The sequence below is a fragment of the Ascaphus truei genome, chromosome 13 (assembly GCF_040206685.1).
Source record: "Ascaphus truei isolate aAscTru1 chromosome 13, aAscTru1.hap1, whole genome shotgun sequence".
In the NCBI taxonomy this organism is placed as follows: domain Eukaryota; kingdom Metazoa; phylum Chordata; class Amphibia; order Anura; family Ascaphidae; genus Ascaphus; species Ascaphus truei.
This window is the reverse complement of record NC_134495.1, coordinates 22,518,175-22,530,300: the sequence shown is the minus strand read 5'-3', so window position 1 is coordinate 22,530,300 and position 12,126 is coordinate 22,518,175. Positions and strand designations below refer to the sequence as shown.

At 49.8% G+C, this 12,126-nt stretch overlaps 1 protein-coding gene across 4 annotated transcripts in view; it reads left to right on the top strand.

Moving 5' to 3' along the window:
- The window catches only part of SMTN (smoothelin), a 97,106-nt gene that overhangs the window by 77,188 nt on the left and 7,792 nt on the right, over positions 1-12,126 (top strand). For 3 of the 4 annotated variants that reach the window (XM_075568922.1, XM_075568919.1, XM_075568920.1), the window contains exons 11-17: positions 2,595-2,741; positions 3,196-3,271; positions 4,750-4,914; positions 8,234-8,296; positions 9,160-9,220; positions 10,350-10,505; positions 11,545-11,668. In XM_075568922.1, coding sequence (XP_075425037.1) covers positions 2,595-2,741; positions 3,196-3,271; positions 4,750-4,914; positions 8,234-8,296; positions 9,160-9,220; positions 10,350-10,505; positions 11,545-11,668 — 792 coding nt within the window. The remainder of the gene's footprint in view (positions 1-2,594; positions 2,742-3,195; positions 3,272-4,749; positions 4,915-8,233; positions 8,297-9,159; positions 9,221-10,349; positions 10,506-11,544; positions 11,669-12,126) is intronic. The other variant, XM_075568921.1, reaches the window with a different exon arrangement.

Genomic DNA, 12,126 nt, shown 5'->3' with positions numbered 1-12,126 from the left:
TCGAACAACAAATGAGGCGATCGTGCCAGGAAAACCTATGCGAGCATTAAAGGGAACATGTGAACCAATTTACTGCCAGAGGGGACCGCAACACAATGTGGAGCGGGGCGACAGGGGCGCGGAGCGGTGCGACACGGGCGCGGAGCGGGGTGACACGGGCGCGGAGCGGGGTGACACGGGCGCGGAGCGGTGCGACACGGGCGCGGAGCGGGGTGACACGGGCGCGGAGCGGGGTGACACGGGCGCGGAGCGGGGTGATGGGCGCGGAGCGGGTGACGGGGGCGCGGAGCGGGGTGATGGGCGCGGAGCGGGGTGATGGGCGCGGAGCGGGGTGACGGGGGCGGAGCGGGGTGACGGGCGTGGAGCGCGGAGCGGGGTGACCGGGTCGCGGAGCGGGGCAACGGGAGCGGAGCGGCGCAATAGGGGCGCGGAGCGGTGCAGTGCGTGGCTCATCCTCTGGCAGCAAATGGGTTACTTAAAGCATATTTTGACTACAGGCGCTGTCCTTCTTTGCAACATAAGAGACGTGAGACCCTCGGCCATTACACACCCCCAGCATTATAATAATTATTATTTTATGACAGTTTTATGCAATCATTTTTAACACCTATTTGCAAAGCGCGGTTAGGTTATTTTTAGCAAATAGTAATGGAAATGAATCTCTAAATTGGGTTAGGCACGTTAATCCCTTAGCTGGAGGCGAAGGGGTTAAATGACAGCGGCCACTTGCACCTTTTGGAAGCCGGTGTCTTCTCATTCAATTCCAGGAACCGGCAGCTTCCTGCCACCTGCTGCGTCCCGATCTCTCTTCCCCTTTGTGTCTGTGCCGGGCTGTTATACAGTGTGTGTATAAAAATATATATATAGCTCCCAACTGTAAACATTCCCCCCTGTTGGGATTAGAGGGGGGTCAGGTGGGGGAAGGAGGCTGGCTTTGTGCCCTTGAAGAGACCAGCTGTTTTGATTCGCCAGGGCATCTCCCCTCTAAGCAACACCTCCCTGGCTCTTGGTCTCACTCCCGCACGGGCTGGAGGGGCGAGTGTCCGTGCGACTGCAGCTGCATTGCTGAGCTGGTGTCATCATGCCCAGCGCGGGCATCCAGGAGCTGGATAACCAGCACGCAGGGTCGGTGCAGGAGACCCAGCACGAACTGCAGCTCTTCCAGAAGAAGGTGACGCAGCAGCTTCGGGAGATGGCCGTGCTGGTGGAGCCGCTGACCGCTGCGGTCAACGACCTGAAGGAGGAGAACCTGCATCTGCACCTGGAGCAGGAGAGGCTGGCTCAGCAGGTCGAGGCGCTGACTCAGTTCATTGAGGCACAGAAAGCCGGCGGACCTGTGCCTCACCCCCCCAGGTTTGCCAGCACCAGGAGGTCCTCTTCTGTTCACCTGTCCAGAAGTAACAGCCTCGTAAGTGCCCAGCGGGGGCATCGCCCTATCCGCCACCTTCACTGGGTTATTTATATGGTGCTCATGGTGAACGCAGGGGAACCTACTATGCATCACAGGGACACACAATATATATGTGTGTGGATATGGATGTGTGTGTGTGTGTGTGTGTATGTGTATATATGTATGTATATATAAATATCGTGACGAAGGACCGTTAGGTCTGAAACGTCGCCCATATTTTAGTTTTTGTACTTGTTAGATGAAATAAATGTATAGCTTTTGATACATCACCTTTGCGAGTGCTATTTGTCTTTGCTGTATTACCTGGGGCTGGGTGGTGATCCTGGCCTTACTGCAGGCACCCAGCTGGGAGCCAAGTATTTCTTACATGTACTCATGAGTGCCCTGGACATCTGTTTTTTTTTGTATGTGTGTATCTATATATCGTGCAACAGAAATAAAGTCTGCAGCACTCACTGGGGTAAGGTATCAAAAGTAGACAGTTATTACATCTAGCAAAACCGCTGTAATCTGGGCACCGCTTCAGACCTCTGTCGAGACGTCCGAACCGTCGCCCGTAGTATACCTGCTTTGCTAGATGTAATAAATGTATAGTTTTTGATGCCTTACCCCAGTGAGCGCTGCAGACTTCCTTCCTGTTGCTAGACATTATCCGGAGCTGAGTGGTGATCCCGACCCCACTACATGCACCCTGTTGGAAGGGAAATATTTTTTCTACTTTCTTTATAGTCTTTACGTTTTGTGTGCCCCGGACATCTGTTTTTTATATATATATGTATGTGTGTGTCACATATGTGTGACTGGTTAGTAGGTGCTTTAGTCGTGTGACAATCTCATTGTGCGCTGTGTCCTGTTATAGCTGTTGGACTCAGGCCGGCAGCTAAAGCTCTATGTGGAATCCTCTGTTCCCCTGGTCCTATTCTGAGGCACCTGATCCTACTTAATCCCATGTTACCTACTCCGGTTTCACATCTCTTAAGCACCGCGATGTTCGTTCACTTCTAACGGAGATTTCTCACTTTTGGTTCAGCTGATCAGTCGGATTTTCCAGACTCTCTCTTTCAGTGAAATGGTGAAACGGCCGCACGGGCAACCTAGCGATGGCGGAAATGGCATATACTGTACACTGTGCTGGTTTATATTGCCGAATATCATTCCTCAGGGGTAATGTTATTTCCCGCAGGTGGAAACAGAGCTTCCAGAGCAGCCAGCTCAGCAGTTGGAGATGTTCCTGCCGATCTCGGTAGACAAAGCGGAGCTAGAGAAGAAGGGCAAGTTGACAGCCGAGGAGCTCAGCGTCATAGAAGAGGAAGACATTCTGGATAAGATGGTGAGAGAGGGAGGAAGTGTCTATACAACAGGGAGCAGTACAGGAAGCGGAAGGGAGGAGGAGCCAGGGGCGGGTGACGGGGGTTGCACAGCAGGGGAGCCAGGGGAGTAGGCATCCTAGTTTCTCAAGGTAGAGGAGTTAGCTACTTGGAGGAGGAGCTGAGGGCCGGGAGAGTCTGGGTTCCTCGGTGGAGGAGCTGAGAGGGGAGTCTGGAATCCTTGAGGGATTGGGGAATCTCAGATTCTCGGGGGAAGAGCCAAGGGAGGGGGAGTCTGGGATCCTCGGGGGAGGAGCCAAGGGAGCAACATCACTGCTTCTTGGTGTCGGAGGGCGATGAGTTCATGCCTGTGGAATAGTGAAGATCCCTAGGGGGGGGACAGGCGCACTGCAGCGACCCCTTCAGAGCAGAGATGTAACAGCTGTAATTCACACACCCCATGTTCTTTCTCTACAGTTGGATAAGACAACAGACTTTGAGGAGAGGAGGCTGATAAGAACAGCTATGAGAGAGCTGAGGCAAAGAAAGAGAGGTACAGCTAGTCACTGTTACACTTTCCTAGTGTAACTCGCCCTGTTTCTCTTTATTTTCCTGGGTGCTGCAGTGGAGCTCGTCACAATCTCTAAACCAATTGTCTCTGAACCAGCACTGGCACATGAATAATTCTATGTCGCTTCATTGGGCTGTATAATCTGCGCCATATTTGTGTAAAATTCCATGTATAATACTAATTTTATAATTCCTATATGGCGTTTGTTTTAGAGGTCTATAATAAAGTAGCAGAACTGAGTTCGCCAAGAAAACTAGCTCTCTACTGGACCTTACTTAGGGTTGCCAGGTGTTCAGTATTGAACCGGACTGCCCTGTATTTGGACACTCTGTCCGGTAATCATTGAGATGTAATACTTCACATGTATGTGTATACCGGTATTACCTCTCTGGGTGTGTATGTGTATACCGGTATTACCTCTCTGGGCGTGTATGTGTATACCGGTATTAACTCTGGGCGTGTATGTGTATACCGGTATTAACTCTCTGGGCGTGTATGTGTATACCGGTATTACCTCTCTGGGCGTGTATGTGTATACAGGTATTACCTCTCTGGGCGTGTATGTGTATACCGGTATTACCTCTCTGGGCGTGTATGTGTATACCGGTATTACCTCTCTGGGCGTGTATGTGTATACAGGTATTACCTCTCTGGGCGTGTATGTGTATACCAGTATTACCTCTCTGGGCGTGTATGTGTATACCGGTATTACCTCTCTGGGCGTGTATGTGTATACCGGTATTACTTCTCTGGACATGTATGTGTATACCGGTATTACCTCTCTGGGCGTGTATGTGTATACCGGTATTACCTCTCTGGGCGTGTATGTATTTACCGGTATTACCTCTCTGGGCGTGTATGTGTATGCCGGTATTACCTCTCTGGGCGTGTACAGTATGTGTATACCGGTATTACCTCTCTGGGCGTGTATGTGTATCCCCGGTATTACCTCTCTGGGTGTTTATGTGTATACCGGTATTACCTCTCTGGGCGTGTATGTGTATACCGGTATTACATCTCTGGGCGTGTATGTGTATACCGGTATTACCTCTGTGGGCATGTATGTGTATACTGGTATTACCTCTCTGGACATAGAGATTTGACCGGCTTGGGGAGGGGGGGAGCGTGGGATTGCCTTGAGCAGGGAGAGAACAGGGCTGTTGCTAGAGGGCTGGGTAGCTTCCTCCATCCTGATTGGCTGGATTACCCAGCAGGAGCCAATCAGGAGGAGGTGTCAGGAGCCTGGGTGTGGGGCCAAGGAGAGGAGGAAACAGCATGGAGCAGAGGGGTGTGTGTGTCTCAAGCGCGTCGTACCTTTCACCATGGTGTCCAGTATTTTTGGAGAAGCCGCCTGGCAACCCTAACCTTGCATCAAGAACATAGTGCAGAGGAGCCCAGACGTATAAACACTATTCTGCTGCTGTTTTCTCTGACCGCTCCATCTCCTTCTCCTCCCCCAGATCTACGTGAGAAGGAGAGAGAGCAGCGTATGCAGGAACTGAAGAACAAGGAGAGGGAGGCCAGGTCAGGACGGAGCACCGAGACCAGTGTGCGGCAGAGTGAAACCTCCAGCCACGGCTCCGCCATCAGCACCGTCACCAAAACACAGAGTCTCATGCAGTCAAGTAAGAGTGAGCCACCTCATACAGAGAGCACCGCCCGTGTGTGAGTGGGGGCGGAATTCCCTCAGTACTGGGGAAGCCAACAACCCATTCCAGAGCAGGGAGATACTGACCCTCCAGCACTCATCCCCTAATCTTGTGTATTTAGGGCCAACATTCTAGACCTAGATACAGGGATATGGGAATAAGCAGTGACTGTTGGTAACCGTTTGTTACTCCATTGTGCTTTGTATTGGAGCTGTAGAAGTACTGTAGTTGCACTGGAGCTATAAATGTATTATCAGTGTGTGTGTGTGTGTGTGTGTGTGTGTGTGTGTGTGTGTGTGTGTGTTGTAAAAAACAAATAAAGTAGCGCTAATCCTCAAAAATAAATCGATAAACCAAATAAAAAAAAAACAATATATGTGAAATCCCGGATACTTGTTGAAACAGAGGCACACAAGGGGTTAATAACAGAAGCATAACACAATTACAGTTACAATAACACATTACAGAGCAGGACATACAAGACACAAACAACACACAACATAAATAACCAGTCCCAAATGTTCCTTCCAAAAAGGTGAGATTGTAACGTCCAATTCCTGCTGTGGGGAGAGAACGCTGCTCTCGGAAGGATATGGGGGACCTAAGGCCTCGGACACGCTTACCGCTGGCGTGCTGAGGCGCGCTGAGCCTCAGGGAAAGCGGGTGCTTTCCCTGGGCTTGCGGTTGCTTACCGCAAGCGCTCTCAGCAGCCGTCACGGGGCGGTCCGGGGGCGGGCGCGTCACTGGCCGGGGGCGGGCCAGTGACGTCACGGAGCTAGTTCGCCCTCATTGGGCGAACCGCTCACGTGACCGGCCTGTCTCGCCGGCAAGCATGGGAATTTTAAATTCCCCCAAGACCTGCGCTTCCGCAAGCACGCGGAAGCGCAGGTGAGCCCCTACTAAAGCCGCTCTAATTGCGGCTGTAGGGGCTCAGTGCTGAGCGGGAGCGCGCCTCAGCACGCTTCCGCCAGCCAGCAACTAACATGTCCGGGGCCTAAGAAGAAAAAAGAGAGCGCAACCCCATAGCGCAATATGACATTTATTTGGGGAAGGGAGAGGATGAACAAGGGGATCAGGCACACTTACAAAAAATCAAATTGAAACAAGCGTTTGTGCATAAAATCACCACCAACGATGTAGGGGGACTGTCCCAGGACTGCATCAAAGCTCCTCGAGATCCGAACCGCCTGTCGCAAAGTAGGAAATGCCCCGATGTAGGTGGATCACTTCACAGCTACCAGCCAAATGAGTAAACGCGGCATGATCCAGCCACGATCGTGTCGCAAGAAGTTGCTGTTGGCAACGAAACGCGTTGGGAAGCACGTGACACCCGGCACTACGTCATCACCCTGCGTGACATCACATAACCTTGCGGCGTCCTTTGCCATGGCGACGCATCTCCAGAAGCCTCCGGAGCAGTTTACAAAGGCCTGCGCCGCTTCCCCGCTTCATTTAAGTGCCTTCAGGAAGCGCGCGGGGCCTCTGTAAACCCCCCACACCCGCAGACAATCTCGCGCCCCCCCGTTTGCGCACCGTTGCAGTGAAGAATACACACAGGTGTATATATAACTGGTTTACTAACACACGCACATATATCAAGAACAATACAATACACCCACAATGACAATGTCCCCCAACACAATACCCACACAGTATTCACCCCCCTGGTGGGGTTCCCCCAAAGTACTGAGGGTGCCCAGGGCACCTAACCACCCCGGTGTCCACAGAACAATGCCCACCCCAAAGTGTGTGGAGTATCGCTACCCCTGTGTGGAATCGTTGGGGTAATAGAGAGGGGCACATGCACTCAATAATATGGTGCTGGAGGGGGGGTACTTATCTGCCGGTGCACTGGGTCCAGTTAGGCCCAGACATCCCAGGGTATGACAGTGAAGAGAAGGGAAGCAGGAACACAGACTTATGCAAAGAATTTAATGTGCCACAAAAAGATCCAACGTTTCGGCAGTATACAGCTGCCTTCATCAGCCCTCTCCTTGATAAAGGCAGCTGTATACTGCCGAGAAAAGAAAGAATTGCCGGCGCTAATTCTTTCTTTTCTCTGTGGTTCATTTTCTGACTGTACAGTCAGTATTTGCCAGGCTGCCTGCAATATTTATTTCAAGTATTGTTGTTATTATTTTTTTAGCGCTGTTTTGCACCGTCTTTTTCCGTTAGCTGTATACTGCCGAAACATTGGATTTCTTTGTGGCACATTAAATTCTTTGCACAAGTCCGTGTGCCTGCTTCCCTTCTCTTCACTGGAATTGTTGGGGTACTTTACCTCCCTGGGCACTCCTGTACCCAGGTACCGCTGATATCTCAAATTGGGGATGGTCATTCATGTCCCACGCCATGGGGCCTCCATTAAAACCCGTCTCGCCTTGCGAGGGAGCTCCAACCGCAGTGTCTGCCTTAATGTCTATTGTGTGGTCTGGTCCCAGACTGCAGGCCGCAGATCACCACGCTGCGTCCGTCGGTACAGTGCCTGTCGCTACAGTGCTAAGGGAAGGATCCCTACCTAGGGCCTTCCCTACAACACTGTACTTTTTGTGGGGATGGAGACCTAACTGGGTCCTCCTGCAGGGGATGTCTGGCACTGGCACCCGGACACTACCTTCTTACTCGCCGCCCCAGTCACGACTGCCCACGCGGTCTTTTCACGCCAAAGATCCCTTCTCTGCCGTCCCTGCATCTGACCCTAAGGATGCTGGGACATGTAGTCTCTTGCGGAGCCGTTTCCTATGATGGCCACCGCAACAACTGGCTGCGCATGCGCATAGGACTTCACTACGCATGCGCGAGCCCTACGATGACGGCCCACGCAAGCCGGGTACGCCTCGGATCTCCGGCGGCGTCCAACCACCCAGTAGCCTCCCTCTCCGCACCGGAGGTAAACGGGGAGCTCGGCTACATATACAATTATTTTTTTGCGATTTGCTAACAGTAAAAATGAGATAGGTGTCAGAACCTATAAATCGTGGGCATAAGCAGCGAGAATAAGCAGCACGGAGTGCTTGCAGTCTGTTCTTACAGTGACTCTAGCTCCTGCTGTCCTGGAAGATGTAACTGCCCCAGGAAGCAGTTGGATTATATACAAAATGAGCAGGTGAAGCCTCGGGCTCTCATGTTACAGTATAATGCAGTGTGAAAGCCCTGCCCTCACTGACAAATACCTGTGTTTCCTGGCTATATATACACATTTCTCCTATGGTTACACATGTATATATGTGTGTGTATATATATATATATATATATATATATAATATATATATTTGATGGGGATTTTTTGATGCAGATGATGGGAGCAAAACCTCTAGGACAACCACAATGGAGGCCAGTTATATGAAGCGATCAGAGAGTGAGTAAAAACTATCCGAAGCCTGAAAATCTCGGGGTTGTCTGAGCCCTGGAACCTGATCTTCTGTTGCTTGACTCTGCACAGACGCCACCATTAGCTGATCCAATGATCCAATCACTTTATTGTCTGACTCTGCACGGACGCTGCCATTGGCTGATCCAATGATCCAATCACTTTATTGTCTGACTCTGCATGGACGCTGCCATTGGCTGATCCAATGATCCAATCACTTTATTTTCTCACTCTGCACAGACGCTGCCATTGGCTGATCCAATCACTTTATTCTCTGACTCTGCACAGACGCCACCATTGGCTAATGCAATGAGCCATTTACTTTATTCTCCGACTCTGCACAGACGCAGCCATTGGCTGATCCAATCACTTCATTCTCTGACTCTGCACAGACGCCACCATTGGCTGATGCAATGAGCCATTCACTTTATTCTCTGACTCTGCACAAACGCTGCCATTGGATGATCCAATGATCCAATCACTTTATTCTCTGACTCTGCACAGATGCTGTTGTTGGCTAATCCAAAGACCCCTATCCCTTTAGTCTGCAAAGGACAGACAATATCATGAGTTAAGGCTACCCAGCGGTGTCTGCACACGGGGAACAGTTCCCTCCTGTTTGTGTATCCACTCCCATGAGCCGGGATGGGCACGGTCCGATTTCAGGGCAGGCTGAATTCCGTTTTATTCCATCCACATTTTCAGAAGTTTGGGGCTTTATTACTTCCATATAGTGGAAGATACTGTCTAATATATAAATCCTTTTTATAAATCTATATAGTGATACTCCACACCCACCTGTATCATCGTACTTCTACCAACACGCCTAACACTTTATTTAATTCTAACAGACGGAGGCACCATCGTTCAGACCAAATCCTCCTTTAGCGCCACGTCCAAAAAAGTTGGCAGGTGAGTGTCTTGTAAACCACATTTTTATACTCCAAATGGTTAATTTTTCGCGTGTACGCGTGTGCGCGTGTGTGTGAGATCTATACTTATTAAGGTTATGGTGGGTAAAAAAAGTGACAAAAACCCTCCACCATAAAGCAACTGTAAATATTACTGTATATTCATTTACATGTTATAGACAGGTCTGCAACCCTGTCTTTCACCATTATCGCACAGCACTTCCACTGCAGCAAGTGATTCTGGGAAATAACATGCAATGAGCACACGGTGCCACCTTTTATCTCAAGCTCACATTACATGAACAACCTCCCAGAATCCCTTGCTGCAGTGGAAGTGCTGTGTGCTGGCCGATAATGGTGAAAGACAGGGTTGCAGACCTGTCTAAGACATGCAAATGAACATACAGTAATATTTACAGTTGCTTTATGCTTTACTGTGGAGGGTTTTTGTCACTTTTTTTTACCCACCATAACCTTAATAAGTGTGGTGATTACTGACTCTTAATCTCATTTGAGCAAATGCCAGCAACCAACCTCACACTGATGATACCCATCAAGGTTGAAACATGTCTGTGAGTGGGGTTACTGACTTTGCAACTCCCAAGCCCTTGCTTAAAAGCTGTGTCTAAAGCAGCATGCATTGGCTAAGGGTTGTTCATGTAATGTGAGCTTGAGATAAAAGGTGGCACTGTGTGCTCATTTGCATGTCATTTCCCAGAATCCCTTGCTGCAGTGGAAGTGCTGTGTGCTGGGCGATAATGGTGAAAGACAGGGTTGCAGACCTGTCTAAGACATGCAAATGAACATACTATATATAGCAACTGTAAATATTACTGTATGTTCATTTGCATGTCTTAGACAGGTCTGCAACCCTGTCTTTCACCATTATCGCCCAGCACACAGCACTTCCACTGCAGCAAGGGATTCTGGGAAATGACATGCAAATGAGCACACATGTATATATATGTATGTGTGTGTATATATATGTATATGTGTATATATATATATGTATATATATATATATGCGTATATATGTATATGTATGTGTGTGTGTGTATATATATTATCCTTTACCTAAATATACGCCCAGCCACAGCAATGGTATCCTTACGTATTTGTTTTCCCCGCAGTATTTTTGACCGGGAGGACGAGGGCCTGAAGAGAGCGAATAGCTTGCGTCAGGCCGAGAGGAAGAAGGAGCTCATGATGGCGCAAAGCCTGCCCAAAACCCCGGCCACGCAGTCCCGCAAAGCCATGATCGAGAAGCTGGAGAAGGAGAGCGCGAGGTGAGGAGGGCCAAAGGGGCAGGGGAGATCTCGGCTGAAAGAGCAGTGCATGCGGACATCAACCTCACGGCAGAGGAGGGACATACAGCAACATCGCATTATATAATGCACAAAATGAGACGAGGGCTGTGGATAGTGTACAATGTACAGATGTAGCAGACCTTGCCGCTCTTGTTAACGCTGGTGCGTTATTTAAGAGTAGTGCTATTGAAAACAATGGCTAAGGCGATAACGCACATAATTTAACGCGTTCTTTTGTGCGTTAACGGGGTAATGTCTTGGGGCCGGCTTGAAGATGGTGCCATCAGTGTCTCTGAACCGAGCCCCGCGTTCTTCCCCCACAACATTTAAACTGATTGCCAGGGGAGAGCGCGGCTATCTCCGGAAGTACCTCTTACCTTGTATCCAGAGCCGGCAACTCCTCCAATCACGACGCGTCGCCATGACAACATGACATGGCGCGGCGTCGCTGTGACAATACGCCGTAGCCGGAGGAGATCCCGCTCTGGAGAAGCTAAAAGGCACCCCGTCCAAACCCCACTGCACTGAGCCCCGCAAAATTCCCAGCAGGCCCTGTGTAATGGTATCAGTGGGTTGATGATCCATTTGACACATTTTGGGGGAATATTTTGATTGATTATTTTAATTTTATCATGTCTTTTTTCCCCCTTTTTATCTCAAGCTTTCCTGTATGATGTAAGACTAGAAAGGAAGAGGTTTGTTGAATAGAAATATCACCTTTTCTCCGCGAGTTCAGTGCAGGTTGTGGTGCCTTTTAGGGGACCAAAATTAGGGTTCTTCAGAGGAAATGATGGTGCACGGAGCTTTCCAAAGTATTCAAGTGTCCTGTGCCCCTTTCTGGGACAGGCAGGTGGTGTAGTTTGGTAAATAAAAAGTAGTGGTACTCAGGCAGCAAGGAGAATAAGGAGCCCCCTTATCTGCTGTCACTGTCTGCGGGCCTAAAGTAAGGTGCTATGTACATATGCAGATGGGGGACTTCCCTCATCCCCCTTCTTTCTCTCTCTTCCTCCTACTGCAGCTCCTCCAGTCCAGCCTTCGCGAAGGTGGCCACCCCCCGCTCCTCTGCTTTTGGGGTCCCCAACGCCAACAGCATCAAGCAGATGTTGTTGGACTGGTGCAAAGCAAAGACGCGCGGGTACGAGGTGTGTAACCCTGAGGCTTCGCTCGGCCAGGCTCCTATTGGCTCAGGATATTGTCATCATTCCATAAGTGTGAGGCAGCCCTTCACCGCAAGGGTAGTGGATGCACGGAGAACCCTCTAAGCCAGGGGTGGCCAAGTCAAGTCTTTGACAGAGCCACTGATTGAGCACAGATATCCCTAATACCTGGCTGTTGGTGTCCCCTGAGGACTGGAGTTAGTCACCCCTGCTCTAAGAGGCAAATAGGACATTAAAACTGGTATTTCTTTGTAATTTACGAAGCCAGTTAGAATGTAGTGAAGGTGGAACTCTGTAGGCCAGTGTTTCTAGGAACACTTGGGTTCTCCGGGCACTCTTAAAGGGTTCCCTGCAATCTTCTGGTCATTTGAAAATTGTATCAAATACAACATTTTTTACAGTGCATCGGATCTCAGACATTTAATTAGAGAGGGTTGGGGTTC